The following is a 25,826-nucleotide window of genomic DNA, read 5'->3' as shown; positions in this document are numbered from 1 at the left end:
AAGCCTGACAGTACGTGGCTGCAGAGGAGGAAGAAGGTGCAGAGCCCTCTTCAGGTCACAGGAGGTCTTAGGGCTGGGCACAGCTAGAACTGGTGTACTCCATGATGTGTTACAACAAAGATAAGTGTAATGAATTCAAATCCCAAGATCAAAATGGCCTTGGGACCAAGCTCTTTGTCAGACACAAAACAAAACTGGACAAGTATAGCTGTGCTGTGGTCTGTGTCTATGTCCTGTATTTATGTGTATATGTGTGTGTATACACACACACACACACACACACACACACACACACACACATGTATGTGCATGCATGCAGAGGTCAGAGGGCAAATTCGGGTGTCAATTCTCAGGTGTCCTCTACCTTTTGCTTGAGACAGTGTGCTGGTTTAGTTTTATGTTAACTTGTCCCAAGTTAGAGTCACTTTGGAAGAGGGAACCTCTACTGAGAAAATGCCCCCCCCAGACTAGTCTGAGGGTTGGTCAGTGATACATTTTCTGATTGATATTGACTGTGGGTGGACCCAGCTCACCATAGGCAGTACCACCCCAGGACTGCTGGTCCTAGATGCTATAAGGAAGCAGGCTGAGCAATTTATAAGAGCACCCCTCCATGGCCTCTGCTTCAGTTCATACCACCAGGTTTCTGCCTTGAATTCTCTTGATGATGGAGTGTAAGCTGCATGTTGTTAGCTGGAATGAACTCTTTCTGCAAGTGGCTTTTGATCATGCTATCTTATCACAGCAACAGAGCCTCACTGAGACAGCCAGGGTTTGTCGCTGGCTCAGGCCGACTGGTCGACAAGCCCTGCGGCTCGCTAGCTCCATGCCCTTCACTGCCAGGACCGAATTCTGGGGATCTGAAGCATTTTACCAAGTGAGGCCTCCCTTCAGCCCTATAATGTTTACTGCAAACACTGCTGAAGAAACTACTCCTGGTCACTGTGAATCACCTTTCTGAGACAGAGAAAGGTCCAGGTCTTCTACTCAAGAAAGGAAATGACAACTACACAGGAAAGCACATTTAAGCATGGCAGCAAATATCTAAGGGCCGAATATCTTTCAGGAAAGGCCAAGAACCCTTAAAGGAGACAACGAAGTATAAACTGCCACACCAAGAAGAGAGAGAAGGCCGGATGGTGGTGGCACACGCCTTTATTCCCAGCACTTGGGAGGCAGAGGCAGGTGGATTTCTGATTTCGAGGCCTGCCTGGTCTACAGAGTGAGGTCAAAGAGAGAGAGAGAGAGAGAGAGAGAGAGAGAGAGAGAGAGAGAGAGAGAGAGAGAGAGAAAAGACTGAGGAAACAAACCACACAGCCTTAAAAACAAAACAAAAGGCGAAGAGTAAAAGGGAGGCCTGGTGCCTTCAGGAGCCCAGACTCACCTCTCCTCCCACACCATGGATGGACTGTATCCATAGATTCCTTCTGATTGCACAAGCTAACAGAAGGAGCCCTAATAGGACTGGGAACCAACTACCTGCCTCCATCATAAAAATGGAAAAGTTTAAATAAAAGAGATTGCTGTCCTTGTTGGACATCAATGGGAGGAGAGGCCCGTGAGCCTGAGGGTGTTTGATACCTCAGTGTAGGAGAATGCCAGGGCGGGAAGATGGGAATGGGTAGGTTGGGGAGCACCCTCATAGAAGAGGGGGTGGGGTGTGGGGGAGGGGAATGTATTGGGGATTTCTGAAGGGGAGACCTGGAAAGGAGAAAACATTTGAAAGTAAATAAAAAAAATATCCAATTAAAAAAAAAAAGTGCTGTCTTAGCCAAGCTGGTGTCCCTGGTATAGCTTGATTGCTTTGCTGATGCCGTTTAATAAAAGAACCCAGGGCTGGGGATGTGCCTAAGCTGTGGAGGCCTTGCCTAGCAGGAGAAGGTCCTGGGTTTAATTCCTAGATGGAGGTTAACACAGGGAAAGGGGGAGCAAAAGTCTGGTGTGGTGGCACTCACCTTTAACCCCAGGACTCAGGGGGTGGGCAGGCAGATCTCCAGGTTCGAGGCCAGCCTTGTCTACAAAGTGAGTTCCAGGACAGTCAGGGCTATTACACAGGGCTATTAAACCCTCTATCAAATAACCAAAGGACGGAAGGAAGGGAGGGAGGGAGGGAGGGAGGAAGGGAGGAAGGAAAAGAAAAAAAAGGGGGGGGGAGAGAAAAGAGAAGGAAGGAGAAAACTCTGCTATTAATTTAATACAATATAATTAATTTTTTAAAACAAAAAAATTATTACTAGAACGAAAGACAATGAGAAAAGGGAAAAGTTACAGAAGAGTCTCATAAACACAGATTTAAAAATCTTACAAAAATACTAGCAAACCAAATCCACTAGCATATGAAAGCTCGCTCGCTCATTGTGCTGAGCTGCGGTTATCTTGGGAATGCAGATGTGGTCTAACATTTGAAAATCTAATGAAGAGGAGGAAGCCCACACAATTCCATGTATGCAGAACACTCAGAAAGAAAAGCTAAGTTAGAACACCCATTGGAGGAATTGTATTAACAAAGGAGGAGAAGGAACTTTCCAAACGCAGACAGCTGTATAAAAAAAAATTCTATATAAGAAAAACAAAAAACAAAACAAAACCCCTCAATGTTCATGTATCATCAGAGGTGGCATTTATAATTATGATGGTATCATTAATAATAGCAACAACATTACATAAAACAGCTAGGACTGACTCTAATGAAACAATAAGTCTATTAAAGACATGTAGGAAGGTAACTGTCAAAGTTTGGAGAGAGAGGGAGAGGGAGAGGGGGAAAACACAAGACAAAACAGGTGGATGGGTGGTTCAGTGAGTTGTCAGGCACCAAGCCTGACAACCTGAGTTTGGTCAACAAACCCGCATGGAGGGTGGAGAGAACAAATTCCCTGCCAAACTGTCTTCCGACCTACACACACACACACACACACACACACACACACACACATACACACATATACATACTGTCTTAAATTCTCACCCCTTGCCAACTTGACATATAAACACATTTCTTTACGCCAAATCCTATTCACAAAGCTATCTCTGTGGCTGGGGAGACAGCTTCACAGAGCAAGCATGAGGACCTGAGTTTGGATCCAACACTCACCACCATTTATAACTCCAGATCCAGGGGTACGAAGCCTCTGCCTCCACACTTACCTAAACTTACGTGCACATCCCCACGCACAAACACACACATGATTCAACATAGGAAAATAAATCTTTAAAAAAATAAGCTGGCCAAGCAATGGTGGCACACACCTTTAATCCCAGCACTCAGGAGGCAGAGGTAGGTGGAGGTCTATGAATTTCAATGAGGCTAGTCTGGCCTGCAAGCCCTGGGTTCAGTGAGAAACCCTGGCCTCAAAAACATATGGTAGAGAAGCTATTAAACACAACCCAATATCAACCTCTCACCTCTACATACACACAGACAATACTACCCCCCCCACATGAACATATACATACATATACTCTCCCCCCCACACACTTGCATGCATACATTAAAAAGTTAACTCTAAAAAGGCTGTGGAAGAGAAGAAAATCTGATCTTACAGCAGGAGGGTTTTACTACTTGAGACAAAGATTATAAGGCTAGAGACTTCTAGGTATTCACAACCACAGGAAGGACGTAAGAGGCCGGGGGGTCGGTGAGTGCATGTGTGGTCCTACTACCATCACAGGGCATGCACTCAGCATCTATAGTCCTGCTGACCCAGAACAGACAGCCTAGCAGAAGCACAGGCTGATGCACCAACAAGGAAATAACCTTTATAATCAAGGGAACACAAACATAAGCCACAGTGAGCCACCACTCTAAGTGCCAGAGAGCCACAGTCAAGAACCCAAGAACACCTGGACATGGGCAAGAATGCCCATCTGGCATTAATACTAATGAAACAGAGGGCGGGTGGTGGTTCAGTAAGAGTATGCTGCTCCTTCAGGTACCTCAAGTTCACTTTCCAGCACCCATGTCAGGAAGTTCTTGAGAATCCAACGCTCTCTTATGCCCTCTGTGGGCACCAGGCACACATGTAGTATAGACGTATACACAGGTAAAGCACTCTTTTTTTTTTTTTTTCAAGGCAGGATTTCTCTGTATAGTCTGGCTGTCCTGGAACTCACTTTGTAGATCAGGCTGGCCTTGAACTCAGAAATCCGCCTGCCTCTGCCTCCCAAGTGCTGGGATTAAAGGCGTGCACCACCACCGCTGTCCTGGAACTCACTATGTAGACCACACTGGCCTCGAACTCAGAAATCTGCCTGCCTCTGCCCCCCAAGTGCTGGGATTAAAGGTGTGCGCCACCACTGCCCAGCCAGGAAAAAACACTCTTGCACAAAAGATAATAAACCTAAGAAAAATAGGAGTGTAACAGCTGTGGCACATTTACATAATGGAATAGCACACAGTGGAAAGGTGATTGAGCAGCAGCTATACATAACATCACAGGAAAAGCTTCGAAGCTGTACTGGGCTACTATAGACCAGGCAGTAGGCGCTTGTAAGACATCTGCACACAGTGAAAGGGCAGAAATGTCCATGTTTGGGAAGCCAATTGCTTAGCTGGGACTGTTCCAGCAGGACTCTAAATAGTCTTCCTTCCTGGAAAGCAGACAAAGGACAGGGCAGCAGGCACACCCGCCTGCATCCCTCCACCTCTGGGGCTCTACTGCAACCCCACCCACACCAACCCACCCTCCCAGCAGCACCATGCAGAGGTCGGACCACCCTGGAGACCAGCATTGTAAGGACCTCTGATGTGTTGACAGTGGTGGGGGCGACACAGAGCACCCATCCCCAGGAGCCAGTGCTTCACACGGGAACCCTGACTGCCTAGTCCATCCAAGACTTGGGGTGGGTACTGGGGGCAAGCGTGTCAGTTTATACAAATGATGGTCACAGATACCCTGCTCAGGGAGGCAGTGACACTATGGGACCTTTTTTTTTTTAGGTGTGGTCTTTGTTGAAAGTACCAGAAGAAAATATTTACATCTATTTTGAAACTTGCCCTCACACAGAGAAAAACCACACAAACCTGTTTGTTGAATGCATTGTTCTCTGGCCTTGGGTCTCTGGTGAGCCTCTCCTTGCTGGGCCAAGTGAAGGAGGTATGACAGCTTCCACCTCCGGGCCTCATTCCTTCATGACTCCTGCTCTTTTGGAGTCAAGGTTTCATGTAGCCCAGAGTAGCCTCAGACTCACTTTATGGCCCTGAACTCCTGATCCTCCTGCCTCCGTATCCTGAGTACTGTAACAAGGCCAGTTACAGGGGCTTTGTTCTTTTTAAAAGAATCTTTAGGGGGCAGAAAGATGGCTTCCCATGCAAACCTCAGAGTTCAATCCCCAATCTTTGTTAGGAGATAATCAACTCCAAAAGTTGCCTTCTGACCTCCAAGTGCATGCTGTAGTGAGTGTTCATATTCTCTCTCTCTCTCTCTCTCTCTCTCTCTCTTTCTCTCTCTCTCTCTCTCTCATATATATACACACATACACAGACACACAATCATGATGATGACAGTAATTAATAAAATTTAAAAATTAAAAATACTCTAGCTGGTTGTGGTAGCGCACGCCTTTAATCCCAGCACTCGGGAGGCAGAGGCAGGTGGATTTCTGAGTTTGAGGCCAGCCTGGTCTACAGAGTGAGTTCCAGGACAGCCAGGGCTACACAGAGAAACCCTGTCTCGAAAAAAACAAAAAACAAAAAAACAAAACAAAAATAAATAAATAAAAATACTCTATAATAATTAAGGGACCTTTTTTAGTCACTAAGTTCACATTTCCATCATAAAAAATTGACACAAAATGGAAGTGTCATATATCCTCCCTGGCCGTTAAGGTGACATTATCACCAGTCTGCTGACTTGCTGTGTGTGCAGAATGCGGTAGAAATCAGATGCAGGGTCTTACACATTAGGCAGACATCCCACCACTGGACCATATCTCAGCCCTTCCTTTCCTTACTGATGGAGGCTCTCTACACTGCCTAGACTGGCCTCGAACTCTAGCCTAAGCAGGACTGATATCCTCCTGTCTCAGCTAAAGAGTAACTGGATTAAAGGCCTGCACTAGAAGACGGGCTCCCTCTACAATGTCCCACCTTTCGCATTAAGTGTGTGCACACTTGGACTAGCCAGCTGGTTCGGGGGTAAAAGCACTGGTACACAAGCTTAAGAATCCGAGTTCAAGCCTGGAGGAACCCGGAAGAAGAGAACACAGCTCTCAGAAGTTGTTTTCTGACCATTACACGTGTGCTATAGCATGGGATGTCCACCTGTGCACACACATACATGATCAGTCTAAAAGCTAAAAATAAACAAACAAACAAATAAATGTGGATAGTTAACAATGGACTGAGGGCATCTAAACCTTTAAAGCAAGAGATTTAAATGTGCATTTGTGTGACCTGCTGTTCCCACTTGGCATGAGGAGTCCCTCATTAGTCTTGCACTGTCCCTCTTCATGGCTCACTGCCCACTCTCTTGAAACCCCACCCCAAACCCCAGTGGTGCAAGCTCTACTTCCATCCCCAACTAACACATCTATGGACTCGGGCAAGCAAGCAGGTTAACTTGAAAATGAACACATGGGGCTGGTGAGATGGCTCAGCGGGTAAGAGCACCCGACTGTTCTTCCGAAGGTTCGGAGTTCAAATCCCAGCAACCACATGGTGGCTCATAGCCATCCATAACAAGATCTGACGCCCTCTTCTGGAGTGTCTGAAGATAGCTACAGTGTACTTACATAAAATAAATAAATAAATCTTTAAAAAAAAAAAAAAAAAAGAAAAGAAAAAGAAAATGAACACACACTGTATACAGTTCAGTCGATTCCAAGCCCAAATGACTCTAATGCAAATCCAACCTGTTGACAGTCAGACCAGCTCATTTTCAGTCTGACCTGTGACTGCCTACAACATTCTGTCTGAGTCTCTCTCTGCTGCCCTTCACTGCCTGTCCCTCACAGCTCTGTGCATCGGCAGGGACACCCACCTAACTGCTACTTTAAGACACTGCCATCTTGTTCCTGTGTTCATCCCACTCTAAACATCATTCTCATGGTGGTCCCTGGCCACATCTGGTGCTACCGCTGACAATTCTGGCACTAGTTACTCTAAGAGATATGGCCCTGATCAATCCCAGGAGGACGCTCTTTATCATGGGCTGCTCTGTTCTCCCCAATATCCACACATTGAATCCTTAACCTAGAATCGTAGCACACAGCTACAATTGGGGACAGGGCCTTTACAGAGGTACCAATCAAAGGAGCTCACTGGGTAGGTTCTAACACAATGTGATGGGACACAGAGGAGATCAGAACACACATAGGGATGACTCTGTAAAGATACACGGAGAAGACCATGCCTCCACTCAAAGCTGGCCTGAAGAAGAGCCTGCCTGCCTGACCACCCAGGTCTGTGGGAGAACACACCTCCACGGCTCACCTTCAGCCCACACAGCCCTGGCATGAGCCTTTACACATCCATATAGGCATGGATGAAGTATGGCTCCCAAGGAGACTCCTGGACATCTCATGGCCCAGGACAGTCCTTCCTATACATTGTACACACCAGTGAAAAACTTTTCTGCCTCCTGGGACCAAAGAGAAGGGGCCAAACCTACCTGGCCACCATAAAAACCCAAACAAAGTGAGGAGCTTCTCGATTCCAACCGCCTGACTCCCTGAGTCCTTTCAATCATCCCCCCTTCACATGGTGTTTCTCCGGTGCTCCAGCAGGTGGAGGTGGGAGGGGTCCATTTTCAGGGTGCATCTCCATGCTCACAAGTCAGCAGCTGAGTAAAGATGCTAAAGGCAAGAACACCCTGGCAGGATGCCTTGGGTCACAGCAGTCCTGGTGTTAGGGGTATATGAACCCTGTGCGTTCTGTCGACCTCTCTCAGCTGCCAGGATCAAGCCCATAGCACAGATTTGTAGTGGCAAATAAAAAAGTCCTTCTAAAGGTGACAAGAGGCAGGCAGCTGCCTGGACATTTTAGCAAGTATCTGCATAGGCAGAGAGACCCCACGCCTAACTTGAACTTCAAGCAACTCTGGGTGGAGTCAAGGCTCTTCCCCTCCCCCCCACCAGGCTGGCCCTCTCTTTCCTGATTAATCCTACTTTCACCCTTCCCACACTCAGCCAATCAGGGCCCAGCTGATGTCCTATAAACCTAGGGAGCAAGAGGAAGCATCAGAACTCAGTAGAGGAAGGGAAGTGAGGGCTCTGCAGAGACTGGTGGGAGCTGCAGATGGAGCGGACTTGCTCTGCCTAGGTCTGCATTTCATGGGTTGGATTCAGGCAGGAATTTGTTCTGGCTTCCAGTGAGACAAGACCACCCAGCACCTCAGAGTCCTTCCTGCAGGCAGAGCTGCAGACATGGTCTGGAAGGAGCGGCTCCTCACTAGCATCCCAAGGCCCTCAGGAGCTTGGAGCTACAACCCTTCTCAGCTCTTGGCTAACATCCTGCTGCTCTCCAGAGTTCAAACTTGTTTCATTTACATCCTGTGGGGCAGTCTACTGCAGCTCATTTAAAGTCAGTCCCAAACTAACAACAAAGTACCTCCGATCTGTACTCTCTCCTGACTGTTCACTTCATCCTTACCAGGACGCGGACAGTAGACTGTCTCCAGCAACTGTCTAAGTGGCTAAAATGCACGTGTACCTACTGCTTGCCACAGCTGCTCCAGGTCATAGGAATGTCCTCAAAAGAAACAGTAGGGAGGCAGAGCCCCCAGCAGTGTGTGGGGAGAGAAGGGTGAGAAAGGCTACACCCTGTCCTGGGACTTGAGAAGGAAGAGAAGGCTAAGGCTGGAGAACTGACCGCCTCAGGCAGCTAAGTTCTGACGTGCTGTCCCATCATGAGCCAGTCACAAAGCTAGCCAGGAAGACATTTCATGGGTGCATAAAAAGAATACACTCCACAGACTCTTGTGCAAGCAGGCCAATTCACAAACAAAAGTCGATGAAGGAGAGTTACTCGGATTGCTCTGGAAGGGAGAGGGCACTCCATGAGGCCTGCCTCCCAGGTCCACTGGGCTGCTCTGTCTGGTATTGTACAGGAGGCTGGTCATGGAGAGCGTGCACAGGGACACTGTGTCATGCCAGCACTAGGCACTGAGTCACCCTTCATGGCCAGCTCCTGCTTTTGCACCCTGGGCCTTGCAGATCACCCTGCCCCTACTCAGGTTTGACATTCAGTGCTGCCACAGAGGCACTGGAGGGGACATTCAGGTTAGAGTATCTATTCTTTCCAAGTGATGGGAGTAGACCATCATTCAGTGACCCTGACAACATTTCTCTCATATTTTTGGTTGTGAGCCCAGCTTTTAATGGCTGAGCCATCTCTCTAGCAGGCAACCTTTCTCACGGTAGAGCCACTACAGGCTGCTAGAGTCTCTTCACCCAGGCCTGCTGTCACTAAAGAACCAACCACCTGCTGCCCCTCACAACTCTCCACTCTGCAGTGCCTCCTCAGACTGGCCTCTTCCTTGTCACTCTTCTAAGCCACATCCCCTTTCTGCATTCAGCACCTGTCTCCTAGCTCAGTAGCTAAGCCTCCCTGATCACATCACTGCAGGGTGTTCTGTGTCCCCACCAGATCCTGGCTGGCCACGCTGCCTCCCAGCAAACGATGACAGGACAAGACTGAGGAGTGCTGTGAAGCCTGACCACAGCCTCTAGCATTGCTCCCTCCCTCTCCGTCCTCTTCTGTTCCTCTCATTTCCAGTAAGTTCAGCCCTCTGGCCTCCCCTTTGTTTCTGACAAACCGCAAGCTCAACACAGTCCTGTCCTAACATTAGGGTATAAACTGAGCGTGTCCAGAGACATGGATCTTCTAACTATGTGCTCCATAACATCGTGCTGAGCATGCTCAGGACTATATACTCCTTAGCTGAGCATGCTTTGGAATGGGACATCCCCCATATGAGTATCTCTAGACCTCCATGCTTCCTCTGCTCAAGAGGGCACCTCTTTGGGAATGCCCCTGTGTTCTCCTTCCCTCCTGAGGATGACACACTTCCCATTGTATGCTGTCCCTGTTCTGTTTGTTTTCCTGCCAGAACAACCTGCTAAGATTTTATTTTATAAAGTCAAAGAGAGGAAAGGCTGGAAATCAGCAGAAGTACAACTTTGTGCATGGCTTTAAACCTACACTTAGCGGTATCAGTGTCACCGGACGCCATCAGGGAGAGACCACAGGGGTTACCCTTCCTTCCCTGATACAAGTCATAAGAAAACAAATCACTAAAGCTTACAGTGCTCCAGGACAAATCCCCACCGATGGGACAGCCATGGCCTTTGCTTTGCCCCTGCCCTGACCAGCTTTTGAAGGGTTTAGGAGAAACTTTTCCACTACTAAGATCAGAATTTGCACACACAGAGAAAAGGTGCTGTAAGTTCGTGTCTCTGAGAACAGCTTCCCGGAAACAAGGAGGTGAGTGCCGAGCCTTGCTGTGGCCAGCACACCCTTGTCTCAAACAGCACCATCCTCACTGAATGCCGTCCTGGAATACAGGGCTGCCTTTCTCCTCTCGTGCTCTAAACTTAGATCCCCGAGGGATAGTGACCACTAACAGGTAAGGAACCTAAGCCAGCCCGGGATTTGCCAGGGAGGTTCCCAAAGTGAGCCGGCCCACTGAACTTTTCCAAGACTTACTGCAGACACTGCGATGGCAACTAAGGATCAGAAATAAAATGGGCTCCAAAAGAGCTGCAGGGAAGGAGCCCTCCAGCCACCATCGGGACCAGGGGCAGAGAGGGAGGCCAGCCCTACTGAAGCTGGAAGAAATCACTTTCTTGTTGGAATAGCTGCAGAACAGCCTAAGGCCAGGGCTCACACCAAGGCAGAGAGTGCAGAGCAAGGTAAAGGGCTCAGCGCAGCCCAGAACAGATTTGTTGCCATGACAGCTTACAGAGGCCACAAGGCCACTGGGAGTTAAGCCAAGACTGTGAGTGGCTACTGGCCATGTTATGGTAAAGCCATTCCTCCCAAACTCCCTCCTGCTTACCTTTTTGTCTTCTTTGGTCTTTCTAACATTTCGATGGGGTCCAAAAAGGTTCTGCATTCCGAAAGCCTTTCTAGACCAGTCCCTCTTCTGGGTACTCAGTGGGGCTTGAGCAAAGCTGCCCTCCACCCGGTATCGGTCTGCAGGGATCTTGCTCATGGGTGGGGGCAGCGTGCCACAGTTGACACTGGACCACCCGTCAGTAGAATCTGTGTAAGACTCCTGGTCACTGGCATGTCCACACTGCCACTCTTGTAGCACATGGACCGGGAGCCACCTCTGGTTGAAACCACAGCTGGAACCTGTGGCACCCCTCTTGGAAGGGGGTATAGAACTCCTCAAGGTGGCTGGAGGGACCTCCATGTGAGAGACGGGCCCTGAATGCTTTGTTAAGTCCCAGAACCTGTCAGTGTTGGGGCTGGTTTCCAATGGGGAGCCGGCCTCCGAGTCATGGCAGAAACCTCCATTCCAGGGTGCACTCCAAGGCTGTGAGCCTCTTCCACTTCCGCTTTCCCACCCTGGACTACTGCCCTGGCCGTGCCTGCTCGAGCCCCCACCCAGGTCTACTACAAGCACCCTGTTACTCTTCTCTTCCTGGTTGAAATTGCCGATGCCACTGTCACTGTTGCTGCTGGTGCTATTATTCTGGTGGGCATCCGCATCCCCGTCTAGAAAGGCACGGGCCCGCACACCCTCAATCAGTTCACCCATGTCTCGGTATAGAACGGAGATGAACTGAAGCACAGGGAGGGAAGATGCTGGGAATTCCAAACAACCACTCGTGTCTGGGTCTGCAGTGCATGCAAACCCAAATCTCCGCGCGATGCCTTGGTGGATCTTGTGATGAAATAAGTCTGGGTCCACCATGAACACATGGCAGGATGTCCTCAAGGCACCTTCATCTTCCTGTGCCAGGCCCCCATCATCATTGGTCTGCATGGTCACCAGCCCAAAGAACCGCCTGTCGTCTGGGCACACTGCACTGAATGCCAGCTTCTCGGCAGGGTACTCTGCCACCACGCCAGCCCTGTCAGTGACCAGCTGCACACAGTCGTGCATGACCTTCATGGTCACTAGGGAATGGATCTTCTGCTCAGCCCGTAGGCGGCGCATACAGCCACGGATAGCCTGTAAACTCTCATGTTCCAGGTTGGAACTTGTGGAAGGGAGCTCAATGGAGCCCAAATAGCCCACAACCATGGCAACGTTTAAAATACTCGCATCTAGTCCAAAGTCATCGTGATTGTCCAGACCCACAGTGAACACAGAATCATCATTGATAACTTTTGATATGTCTTCTTTGGAAAGCATGCTGGGATGTTGTGCACAGAGACCAGCCTGGCCAGCATCAAGCCGCAAAGCAGCCGACTCTGACAAGGACCTCTGCTTCGGCTTCAGCGGCTCAGGGCCACCGGCACAAAGACTTGAGCTTTCAAAAATCATGTTGAAAATCCCACCAGACTGCACCTCTTCCACAACCCTCTCTGCCCTGTTTATACCCAAAGCCTTAGAATCAAGTTTTGGCCGCAGCCAGCCTTTCCCCTCATACAGGCCGCCTTCTTCATCGCTGGAACAGGACTCCACATGGCTGGCGCCCTCAGCAATCACCATGTGCAGGACTCCAGAGCATTTCCCGATCAGTTTCACCACATCTTCATGGGAGGCTTTCTTCACGTTGATTTCGTTGATGGCAAGTATCTGGTCCCCAGCCCGGAGGCCCACGAAATCTGCAGGGCTGCCCCTCATGACGCAGCTGAGTACACAGGGTGCCTGTCCTGATAGGGTGAAGCCGTAGCCAGCTCTGCCCCGGGCCACTTCGACGCTCCGCACTCGAGGAGGCGCAGGGCCAGGCTGCCGCTTCCCTGGCTCCCCAGCCCTGTACATCCTGCTGTATTGTCAGGGCTGATCGCATGTCCCACTATTCCACGGATTCCATGTTTCAAGGAATAGATGATGCTACTGGCGTTTTTTGTCTTGAAATGTTACCCTAAGGAGGAAATGCAAATACCTGGTTATTAAAGAGCCTGCATCTCAAACCCTGATGGGCATTACCTGACTCCACAAGGTAACTGATAATAAAAAAAACGCAAGAGACTCTAAAAGTCACCACATAAATGTCAAGGTGAAAGGAATCCAAACTTGGTGGCTCTCACACTGGGCTAAGACCCCTGATGTCAAAGCAGAAAGCTTCAGTCTCCTTCAGGGTTTCTGAAGAGGATGTACTTAGAATAGCCTGGTGGCCTCTGCATTCACCCTGAGTGGAAAGAGGCGAAGGTGCAGGCCCAGGTTTCCCTGAAGGCTCCAAGGAGTCCCTTGTAGGTCCAGTGTGAAGAACAGGGCCTGCCACTGTCCTGCAGTCAAAGGCCTCGAAGATCACTACCCAACTCTTTTATCTGATCCCAAACCCCCTCTACAAAACCGTCTCCCATATCCCATGACTCTCCCACAATTAATTTATTTTGAACAAAGTGCGATGCTAGGAAAACACGTAAGAATGAAACAACCTCAATCAATCAAACCGTGGAGGTCATCCAAGAGAGAGAGAAACAGCAACCGAGCGGAGCAAAGCAAAGCTGTACTGACTTACTCCAGAGGGCACAACTTCATAAAGGACTGCTTGGCATTAAAATCCAAGCCTAAGACTCTAGGATATTTTTGTCTTTTTGGCTGTGACCTTAGCCTTTAATGGCTGAGCCATCTCTCCAGGCCCTTTAGGGTACTTTTTAGTCAGCCTTCAGGAAGTATAAGTGTAGCTACTTTAATCTAAAGAATATGGAGAAAAGTCTGTGATTACCAGCTGCTAGTAAATGAACTATAAACCTGAAAAAGGGTTAAAAAAAAAAAAAAAGACCTGTGTCAGGATCCCCAATGCCACCCAAGGCAGAGATCCACAGGACTCTGAGGACTCAACCCAGAGGCACACCCAGATTAAGATTCCTTACAATGAAGGGACTCAAGATAAAATCAGCAGAGGGAAGATATACAGTGATGCAAAACAAAACAAACAAAACAAAAAACAAAAAAACCAGGCGTGATCTTCCAGAGCTTCCAGAATCTTCTCCCAGGGAATCACATAGGACACACTTAAGTCCCTCCAGCAAGGAGCTGTGAAATCATGTACATGTGAAATTTCTAAGCAGGGCCCAGCAGAGACTCAGAGTCCAGGGTTGTCACTGGGGGCCAATCACACTGCGGTCCTCTGTACAGTACCATATGAGAATGCCAGAGTTCCAAAAGAAAAGCGAGTGTGAACATAAAGCACACTGTCTACACAGCCAGCAGCAGCACAGGAACCTTGGCCATCGGTGGAGGCAGGCGCCCGCTGTCCCAGCATGCAGGCATCTGTTGGACAGGTGTCTAACACTCTGAGAACCCTACTGCTTAGGACTCCTTCAAGATTATCTTTAAAAAGAATGCAAGGGTTGGGGAGGTGGCTCAGCTGGTAAAGTGTGAGCCCTGTGTAAGCACAAGGACCTGAGTTTGATCCCTAGCGCGCGCGCGCTCGCTCATGTGCGCGCGCGCGCACGCACACACACACACACACACACACACTATATATATATATATATATATATATATATATATATATAGTGTATATAGTGAGCCATGCAATGCATGCCTGTAATTCCTGTACTCTGGAAAGAGACGGGGTACTGGGAGCTCACTGGCAAGGTAATGCAGCCTAACTGACAAGCTATAGATGCAGTGAAAAACCCTGTCTCCATATTCCACATGCATATATATACATGCATATATATGTACATGAGCACACACATGTACACACGCATACACCACACACACAAAATAAGTACCAATACACATCTATCTCTAACCACCATACTCAGAAGGCTAAGACAGGAGATATCTGCAAGGCCAGGTCAGCCTAGGCTGCAGTGTGAGACTTTTGTCAGGAAGAAAAGGCAATACAGTCATAATTGGAATGTGATGATCAAAACGACTACAGTGAGCTTGATGTCTGCAGAACACACTGCTGAGTTAATTACTCTCTTAAGACATTCTTGTGTCATGAGATAGTTTCCAAAAACTGTAAACAGATTCTACGTGATTTACAGACACGCCCAGAATGAATGGCTAGAGCCACTGGGAAGAGCATCAGAGACTGAAGAAACGGTCCCAGACAATGAGAACAAGGATGCACAGGATGCATGTTTGAGCAGAATTATTCTTCATACACAGGAATGAAGAAAGAACAGTTTATCTATAAAATATGGCATCAGTCACCATCTAAGTGATGCTAAACTCATAATTTAACTATTTATTATTCATTAATAAGATGTACATATCAAAGCTGGGAGTATAATCTTGCATGAATAGCATATGAGAGGCCCTGGATTCCACCCTACACTGAAGATGACGAAGAAGCTGTTCTCAGACCTCACCGGACCTTCTCTGAAGAGTGATAAGCAGAACTGTGCCCTAACACATTTGCAGTTTAATGCCCACAGTTCAGGCATGTCCCTCTGCAGCCACGAGGCTTCACAAATGAGCTCAAGGTAAGGATGTAGAGATGGGAAGACAGAGTTCTGATCATTCAGAGGGCCTCCATGGAACCCTGGAGCCCAGAGAAAGGGATGGAAAAAGGTGCCGGTCAGCAGAGACAGCATGTGCGTCTGTCTAGAGGACCAGGGCCCAGGACATAAGATGGAGGCAACAAAGCCTCCAGGAAGAACCAGCCTTGTGACACTTTGACTTTAGCCAGGTCACTCCAGACCCACAAGTCACCACAAGACAAGCTGTAAAGTCACAGATGTATAGGTTCTTGCTCTAACAGCTCCAGAAGCAAACACAGAGCCTAGGATGGTCTCCTGCAACAATGCTAACCATGGTGTGAGTTCGAGGGTCAGTCACTGCAAACTGCTTTGTGACCAGAAATCAGCAGTGTTAGGCTGTCTTCCTCCTCTAGACAAGAATCCACTGAGCACATGAGGCCCTGCGCCTGAGACAGGCCCTCTCCAGAGCCCAGCCTCATCAGCACAGGTACCACCAAGCCACATTCTTCAACAGGGACATACCCCCAGTAGACCCCTGTCCACCTCTTACCCTCCACCATAGCAATCACATCCCAACCAGCAACTCCTGTGGCTGTCAAACACACACCTGGCACCACCCTCATCAACATCTGCCTCAGGCACACAACAAAGACCCACAGCTGTCCCACTACAACACCCCACAGGCTCACAATGATGACCCTTGACCTCCCAACTACTGTAGCAGCCTGACACCAATCCCAGCTTCTAGGCCCTTCCTTAAGAACCCTGTGTAGTCCCAAGCCTGTCCCCTAACCATTCGCCCTCCTGACGGACCTGGAGCTGGGCCCATCAGGACATAGTGCAAAGGAAGGATCCAGCAGGTTCTTAAGCCACATGCCACTTCTAGACCATCTGACTCCCAATCAAAGATTCTTCGTAGGGAGCAAGCATCTGCAGTGAACGACCCTTGTCTGAAGCCTCCTGGGTCCCAGCACCTAGACTGAAAAGTATACACTGCATGTTCTGTCTGCCATTTCATGGTTGCCACCAAGCAAGGCACAGAGCATCAAGGTGAGAAAAAACATCTTTCTGTAAAGAGCTCTCAGTCCACAGGCCAGGGAGCCACAATACACCACTGGCACCACTCTGCACCAAAATACACCACTGGCTTCTGACACCTGCTGCTTTGTGAACTACTGCCAAAGGCAAGGATAATCAGGCCCTTAGGTACAGACATCTCCAGGTATCCTTAGCCAGGGAGTCCTTCATCTGCTGAGGAATCTGTGTTTGCTTCTCTGTAAGGACCCAACTCCTGGCTAATTGAACTCCAAGCTCCAACTCTGAGCTCTCCCTTAAAAACTTGCTATAGTTGGGGGAGGGCCGGAGTAGGGGTGGCACATGCCTCTAATCCCAACACTAAAGAGGTAGAGCAGGCAGAGCTCTTTTGAGACCAGCCCTGTCTATAAAGTGAATTCCAGGATAGTTAGGGCTGGCTATACAGGGAAACCTTGTCTTGAAAAAAAACAAAAAACAAAAATAAAACTAACAAAATCTTGCTATCAACTCACAAGCCACATACCCTATACACAGACCTCTTGCAGGAGCTTTCCCTCCCCTTCCCTCTCCTTCCCTCCCCTCTCCTCCTTTCCCCCACTCTTTCCCCTATACATGCAGCAGCCTCCTTAGGAAATTCAGACCGAAGGCCTCAAGCTGTCCCCACCACCCTTTCCCAGTCACAAGGCGTTCTGATACCATTTCTGCTGCAAGGCATCCCATCCACCTGGGTCCCCTCTCAAGTCAGTGTTCCTTTGGTCCCCTCACTGTGCTCCTAGACCTCTGAAACCTGGCCCTCCCTTCCCTCCTGGCTCCAGCTCATGGCTGGCCTCCCTCTTGTGCAGCCTCTCCTCTCACACCCTTGCTCCTCTGCCCCAGATATGTCTCCTCTGCCCCAAGGTTGTCTATCTGCTTATCTCCTGCAAGCAAGCCCAACACCACAGCCCCAAAGACCAAACACCCTCAGGGACAGAGCTACCTCCCCAGATGTCAGGGGACCCCTAAGAGAGCACCCCAAAACCCTGTCAAGGACATGCAGATACCAGAAAGTGCCACCTCAAGATAAAAGTTATCCAAACAATAACAGACCATCACAAGAGATCCTCTCCTAAGCCCAAAGCCTGGGCTGGAAGTGACCATAGCATAGAGCGGAGCAGAGGCAGCCAGGGAGGCTTGGAGGCCCTGCCCTCAGCTACACAGGAGGAAATAGGAGCTGGGTTTGTCTGCAAGGGGTTCAAGAGAACCCCTACCTCAAGAGTATGTTTGGGGTTGTCCAAGTTAAATTGTAGGTTGTATGTGAAGAGAGAATTCTCTTCAGGAAACCCTGGCCACAGCTGAAATTGAAGCCAGGTGCCAGCATTTAGTAGAATGTCTGGCCTTGTTTGACTTTTTAAAGAGGGAAGAGCTAAGAAAAAGAGACGCAGAGAATAATGAGAGAAATCCTGTAGCTATCAAAAGAAAGGGACACCCCCCCCAACCCCTGCCCCACTCTGCAACTCAAGGGACACAGGCTATTGTGTTAGGACAACTCAGCAAGGGACCCCACTATCTCTACCCAGTCTTTAAATAAGCGGGCCTGGATCCTGGGAGAGAGTAACAGAGCAATGGTGGGTTAACTGGTTCAAAAATTAGTGGGTCGTTTCCCGGAGTCAAAGACAGACATGAAGCTGGGAGCTCAAAAGTTCTGAGCAGAGAACATGGAACGTGTCCCCAGAACCCAGCAGAGCGAAAGGACAAGAATGTGCCACACACAACACTTCCGAGCAGACACAGAGCACTTCAGCAGGCCACACCTGAGTGATCACGAGCCCATGCCCAGCCCACTAACACCACGGGCTGGCCAGTCCTCACAGCAGGCACCCGTGTGGATGAGCATGGCTTTGCCCATTCCTAAGGTGGAAACCTGTGGTGACTGGAGGAGGGTGGCCAGAAAGGGCAGCACCTGAATCTCCTCTCCCCATGCTGGCTCCCACATGAGCATCTTCCTGCTCAGATTACTGCCATCACCAGCTCTTCTCTCTCTGCCAAGGATCATCATCTGTACTGAAAGGCACAGCTCTGGTGGCAAGGGATGCTTGGGTCACTGTAAGGGAACCCAGCCCAATGTCCTTACACAGGTATCAGCAGAGAGGTGGCCAGATTTCTCAGCCAACTCATGGCCATTCCTTAGAAACACTAAACACACTGGTGCACTGTGTATCCTGTCCCAGGTTGGCCCAATTTGAGACAGTTCAGTCAAGGATGTGAGCACCAAGAAACCAATAGACACTCATAATCCTCTACAAATCCTGGCAAGCGTCATCTGCCTGGATGTCCCTAGTATCCTAGTGGGGCATGGCTGGGACCCAAATGCCCCAGGAAAGTCAAATACCCCCAATTTGTCTGAAGACTTCTCTTCCCTTTCAGAAGGCTGTCTTGTTGGGCAGCATGCCCTGCCTGCCTTTCCAGGGGCTCCTCAAACAAGGAGCAGGCTGCTGTGCCCACATCTGTCCCACACATCAATACGAGAGCGAGAGCTTTCTCTGTGCCATGCGTAAGAGAAACAGCAGAGACAAGGGGCCCACCTGGGGAGCTAACCCAGGGGCTGCAGGTCCTGTGCGGGAGACTCTAAGAAAGAAGGCACCACGCTGAAGACGGGCAGGGCACTCCTCACCTACCCACCTCACCTCCATCCTCTTCCTGAACACTCTGCCTACCCGCCACTCTCCCAGGGCCACTATGAGAAGCTCAAATCACATGGGCTTGCTTTCTGCCCTGATGTAATCACTCATACATGGATGTGTGGCCAAGGTGGGAGGTTTCTAGAGGTGCTGAATGAGACTTGTCCCCCTCAAAACTCACATTAAGACTTAACTCCTCAATGTAACAGTATTAAAATGTGATGGGACCTGTAACTCATTAGGCCTAATGAGAAACAACTGGGTCCCACACCATATAAAAGTAGAAACGCTGGTCTCACGATAGAGGATTAGTTCCCTAGTTCCCACAAGAGCAGGCGCTTAGGGTGCTTGGCCCCACTGGTGGCTTCCTCTTGCTTGTGTTCCCATTTGTGGTGCTAGACCACCAAAGGCATAAGACTGACCAGGGGCCAGTCAGAAAGGGCCACTCAGGTTTGGAGAGTTACATGAACTCTCTTTACCTTATTGAGTACCCCAGGGTTGAATATTTTTGTTATAGTGACAGGAAAGGGTCTACGGCAGTGCCTTTAGCAGAGTGCCCCATGATCTAGAGCACGAGGCACACCCTGCCCAGAGCAAGCGCCCTGCCAGCAGCTGCTGAGCGAGAAAGAAGGGTTGTCCCGCAGTACTACTGGGAGGCGATGGGGCCTTTAGGAGGTTGGGTGGGCCTACTAGAGGAAGCTGGGGCATTAAGGTATGTTAAGGTTTGAATGTGAAATGTCATCATCAACTGGTGGTGCTGTGTTGGGAGGCCGTGAAACCTTTAAGGTGGGGGACTTCACTGGAGGAAGTGGGTCACTGGGGAGTTGACCTGAGAGTTAGCATGGTCCAGTTCCAGCCTGAGCTCTTGCCTCCTCAGATATAGCCATCTGTCATCTGAGTTCCCACCACAAATGATGCCCCAGCCACCATGCCTTCCATAGCATGGGGAACTGAAGCCCTTTAAGCCAGCCAGAGTCAACCTCTCCTCCCTGTCTCCCAGTCCTTGCTTCTGCAGGGATTCTATCACACTCACAGGAAACATGGTGAGACGGGACATGCCCTTCCTCACTCCTTCCTGCCTGTCCTTCACTTTCTGGCTGCCGTGAGGTAAGCTCCCCTCCGTGAGCATTTCATACAGCCTCAAGCAATGAAGTCCACCGACTACACACATATCCGTATCAATCATCTGGGATCTTGATGCGCACACATTCAGAAGGAAACCGAACACCAGAGGACTGACAAACACCCTGGCACCTTTCCCAGCTGCCCATAGCAACAGGGCCTTCCATCCTCCAGGAAAGGAAACTAGGGCTGCCTCACTCCCTGCTCCCATGCCCCCTAACCCATTACCCTGTGCCAAGACCAATCAGACACCCCCAACAAGTGCAGTGAGGACAACCAGCCAGGGACACATGAGCTCTCCAAGCTAGGCAGAGGCACCGTGCTATGCAGCTGGGGTCAGGCCCATTCCCTGCTCCCTGCCAGGTTACCTACACTGCTTACCCTCTAAGACTGGCACAACCAGACAGCACCCACCCTCTCTCTGAACCATGGGGCTCCTGAGGTTCATCATAGTGGGTAGCACTACTATCAATGGTCACATCTCCAGTCAGGTCAGTAAGCAACGGAGGGGCAAGCAATGCAAAGGTTTATCATCAAGGCAGGCAGGAAGCTCCTGCTAAAGCCCAGTTATGCCAAAGAAATGTAAATGACTCAAGGAGGGAGGACAATTTCCAGTCTCCTGGTCAGCACACTATGGCTGCCACTCCCCTGGAACACCCCTGCATCTGTCTCAGAAATCCACACCCTCCTTAGATCCAGCCCTACTCTGAGTAGCCACCACCATCCAATGGTGCCCAAGGCTCCAGAGTCCCTGCTTCCAAGAGCCAGCTTATGAAGCTGCCTGTGATAGACATGATCTGAACAGACAGCCAGAGTCCCTCTAAAAAGACTCAAGTCATTGGAGTGCCAACAAGGAGATCCACAGATCCATGAAGTTTCTGAGAAAATGATGTATCAGAAACACTACTAGATGAAAGTCAAAGGGCAGAGGGCCGGCCTCGGAAGAACAGTGGGCACTGGACCCTTCGAAGCCTCCTAACAGGACAAAGGTAAGGAGTGCCTCGGCTGCAGCAAGAACGCCTTCCAGGATGAGAGACAAAACAGGGAGGGACACTGTCCTTGGATCTTGACGTTTAAGAGGGAACTCAGCCCTTGCCAGTCTGGACTTCAGGGCAGCCACAGCTCTGACCCCATCCCATCTCCCATTCTTCACAAAGAGCAGGAAGGCCCACAGCGGTGTTGGTGTCACCTGACATTTGACCTGGGTATGGGCTGGTGGACTGACACCCTGTCCCTTTGGTCTACTCTACAGATTAAGATCAACTGCTCTCCAGGGCCTTAGCCAGGCCCTCATCTACACAAAAGCCAACCCAAGTGCTGAGATTCTGATCTGCTACCACCATGGGATGGCCATGGGGAGCACACTTTGTATATAGGATAAGGAACACTGGGACCAGCAAATGACAGAGAGAGGTGACCTCCGAGATGCCATAGTCAGGCCTCTATTTACCCCACTCTTAGGAGCACTCTTTCCTTGGATACAAAATGAACCCAGTGACTCACTTCCAACGACTAAAACATGGTGAAAGTGATGAGCTGTCACCTCCCAAGGTCAGGTTACAAAAGGACTGTGGCTTTTATCTAGTCCTCCCCTTCTCCCTCACTCTGAGGGAGATGTCGGGTTGTGAGCTTCCCTAACTAGACACCACTCGACAGAGAGCCAACAAGATGGGACGTCTGCCAGCAGCCGTATTAGCAGCCTGGAAGAGGATCTTCCGGGCTGACAACTGCCACGGGAGAAACTTGGAGGCAGCTCCTCCCCCTGAGCCCTGACCATGGAAGCACGCTGTGTGCGCTGCTGTGCTAGGAACAACCTGCTATTCAGCAGTTGGTGACCAATGTCACAGAGAACACAAAATAAAAATGTCATCCCTTGATCTGCCTTCACTCCACTATAAACACACACACACCAACACTGCTTACTCTTGGGTAGCCAGGCATGGGTACGTGTTTTCAGACAGGCTCCCTAAAATTGAGTCTGGGGCAGGATGACAGGGTAGCTGAGCTGGGAGTGACCATCACTGGACAGCCACCTGAGAGCTCAAGGTCTCACCAAGCCTACTACTGCACATTGACACGTGAAGAAACTCAGCTCAAACACCATATCGAGGATCCAGACCTCCACTCAAAGACAGCTCTCAGAGTCTGCTGGGAGGCCTTGCAGCTCATGTTCCCAGTGTTTGAGAGCAGCTCAGCAGCCACTGCGCTGTCATCAGAGCCCAGAGGCTGAACAGTGCAGCAGGCTGCCAGGCTGAGCAAGCACCGTGCCACTCTCCTCCATGGTCCTCACTGGGCAGGGCTCCTCCCCGGTCTCTGCAAAGGCCAGTCCTTGAGGTCTCAACATTTCAGGCTCCAAGAAACCTGAGGCCAAGCACTACGACTACACAGACACCTCAACTCTACTCTTGCATAACAAGCCTCCTTCTCCCTGTCCCGGACAGTCTTAAGACCAAGGAGTCAATCTACTGACTGCTAAGAGGCAGCGCAGAAACTGGCATTAGGAATTCCTTTAAACAGTGAATCTGAGTTCATCTAAGAATTAAAGGTGCCAAAGGAGAAAGGACTAGGGTGGGAGAGAAGAAAGTGAAGACAGCCATCTTTGGCTTGCTCCACTTCTCCACATATTCACTATCATCATCACAGCTGAAGAATGCTGACAGGCAGAGGGATCAGAGGCAACCCAGCTAGGCTAATGTCACAGCTGTCACATGAAACAAGCTTCAAATGCTGGCTGGGCTTAGATATCAGGCCTCAGGAGACAAGGCATAATGATCATGGGTGGCTTTTACAGCCTGTCCCCAGAGGATTCGAGAGTGCTCGCCTCAGCTCCCTGTTGCACCCTCCAAGGACAAGCTAAGCAGCCAAGCCCAAAGAGCTGTGTTTCCCATACAAAGTAGAGCCAGGACTCAATGCATGCCCAGGGACCCCAGAACAGAAGACCAAGAAAATAAAATGTCCAGAGGTTGCAGGTACCCTGTCACCAGGCAGAGCTCAACTCACACCGACCTGTTTTCAAATTTAGCAGCAAAGATAACATCTTGGAATGAAAAAGGTTTGCTTTTCTAGTTTTGAAGCAACTATCCTTTTTCATGATAAAGTTTACAACTAGCAAAATCCAAAGGCTAACCTATTCACAGAAACAAATTACGTACAATATACAAGAAGTGACAGTTCAAAACCACCAGTGAGTAAAACACTTAGAGGTCCAAAACACATGGCTTCACATTGCCTAGGTTCACCCGCCACACAAAGGGCCCTAGAGATCCCATTGTCTGCAGGCAGGCAGGGCCTCCAGTCTCACAGGGTCACAGGAGAGGTAATGTGAGAGAACAGTGCCATGCAGGGCTGGAGGGACACAGGAACCAGTCAGCACTGACTCTTGAGATTCTACACTGTAGCACTAGCAGTGCCCACACAGGTAGAGGACCAAGTTCTTTAAGCAGGGAAGGGAGCCATGAGCCTTAGGAGCAAACAAGGACCTGACTGAATCAAGTCCACCTGCTGGGGGGCACAGACCTTCACACACAACAGCAGAAGCATACTGACCCAAGAAATCAGCAGGAGTAGCTGCTTTCACCACTACTCCATGAGACCCCACAGCTAGCTGAGACCACCAGGGCTGGCCCTGGGAATGATCGCCATCCCAGCCCACAGTGACCAGAGACCACTTGTCAACCCATTCCTCTCACTCTGAGCCCCAGCCTAGGCACCTGCACTTTGGAAAAGTGATAGGATATGCAGAAGCTACAGTTTGTCAGGGCAAGGGTCTTCACCACCAATGACTCTGCAATGGCGATTCCAATCCCAGAATTGCATATCACTTCCACATCTTTGAAATATTTAAGAGTAAATCATGCTGAGTTTCCATTTCGTTTTATTTGACCTTTCCCTTTTACCTCTACTTGATAGTTATTTCTGCTTGCGATTTTAAACCCATGCAAAGTTGAGTCTTTGAAGACAGAGGGCTCATTAGATGCCACATAAAAGACAGCTTTTGGGCATCCTAGTGTCTCAAACACTATGCAGCAATATTTTCTCTGACAAGTCCAACTATAAAGAGATAAGGCCATTCCCTGGTGCCGATAGTCCCACCAAAGAGCCAAGGCTTCCCCACTCCTGGGAGCACACTGCCCTCCTGTTCCTACCAAACTTTAATACAGTTTCCTCACAACTGTCTCACTGCACCAAGTGCATAAAAGACAAAAGAGTAACTTTCTAGAATTCTATACCCAGCTAAAGAAACTAAAAGAAACTAGACTGCAAAAAGGATAGCTTCAATATCAAGAGGGGTGGGCTATATGTTATAATTCTTAGCTACCAAAAGAGTAGAATTTTAGCAAAACAAGGATGGAGCTGGGATCAGACAAGGAACCTGACACACAGGAACCCAACACAGAGCAGTACAGCACAGGCAACTCTAGTTGACAGCTCTATGCAGATCTTGGGACTTCAGAACAGACAGGAGCAGAGTCTTCCAATACCACCTGCTGTGGGGTGGACTAACATGAGGATATAATGAAACCCAGTTTTGGTACATCAGTGATAGCAAGAGCAATCCACAAGTGCATGATGGGAGCTGTGCTCCAGGGTCCCTGCTCAGCTTGGTGATGCCAACTGGTTTGACAAAGGGACCTATGAAAGAGGAGAGATGGGCTGGGCGTGGTGGCACACACCTTTAATCCCAGCACTTGTGAGGCAGAGGAAGGCGAATTTCTGAGTTCGGGGCCAGCCTGGTCTACAGAGTGAGTTCCAGGATAGCCAGGGCTATACTTGGCTCAATTCCAGTACCTACATGGTGGTTAATGAACAACTATAACCACAGCTTAGGGGATCTAACAGGCATGTGCTTGGTTCACAAACATGCATGTAGGCAAAATATTCATACACACACACACACACACACACACACACACACTATTTTTTAAAAGATGTGACCTGGAGAGAGTGTACAGAGACCTGAAGACTCTACCCATCTTTGGGAAGAATCAAGAAGAAATATATCAAGTAAATTCTAAGAGACCACAGTAGACATCTAAGAAAACAGGACACCCAGAGTGGTCCCTCCAGGGCAGGGCAAGTGGCACAGAATGCCACTGTTTGAATTTAAACCCATGAGTTAGTCCCCAACACAGCAGATGTCATGGAAGAAAACTGAAGAGCATGGCTCAGAGATGGATGGGTGATGTAGAAAATATGTAGCACCCAATGTGTGTGTATGCATGTGACTGCCTGCAGAAGGGAAGAAGCACATGGAAATGCCCTGAGCACAGAGCTGGGGACAGCGAGACCACAAGGGAACAAGGAAAAAAAACAAAAAAGATGAATGACCTGTTCCCCTTCTCTTTCATTTAACCCCAGACCTTTAAAGACATGGAGTGGGGTGACTAACCAGGTCAGTTCCTGCCTCAAACAAGTGACTTCTCCATGGGAGAAGCTGGGAGTCTCTGAAAATCAGGAGCAAACGGGTTTGAAGGCTGGGGCTTTTTTTTTTTTTTTTTTTTTTTTTT

General features: G+C 49.3%; 1 protein-coding gene across 3 annotated transcripts in view; it reads right to left on the bottom strand.

Annotated features, from left to right (window-relative positions):
• Rgs12 (regulator of G protein signaling 12) overlaps positions 1-25,826 on the bottom strand; it is a 94,714-nt gene that overhangs the window by 65,979 nt on the left and 2,909 nt on the right. For all 3 annotated transcript variants that reach the window (XM_021210481.2, XM_021210482.1, XM_029545134.1), the window contains exon 2: positions 10,998-12,981. In XM_021210481.2, the coding sequence (XP_021066140.1) occupies positions 10,998-12,878 (1,881 nt within the window). In that variant the 5' untranslated portion in view covers positions 12,879-12,981. The remainder of the gene's footprint in view (positions 1-10,997; positions 12,982-25,826) is intronic.

The sequence above is a fragment of the Mus pahari genome, chromosome 13 (assembly GCF_900095145.1).
Source record: "Mus pahari chromosome 13, PAHARI_EIJ_v1.1, whole genome shotgun sequence".
Taxonomy (NCBI): Eukaryota; Metazoa; Chordata; class Mammalia; order Rodentia; family Muridae; genus Mus; species Mus pahari.
The sequence above is the reverse complement of the archived record's forward strand: the minus strand, read 5'-3'. Positions and strand labels throughout refer to the sequence as shown.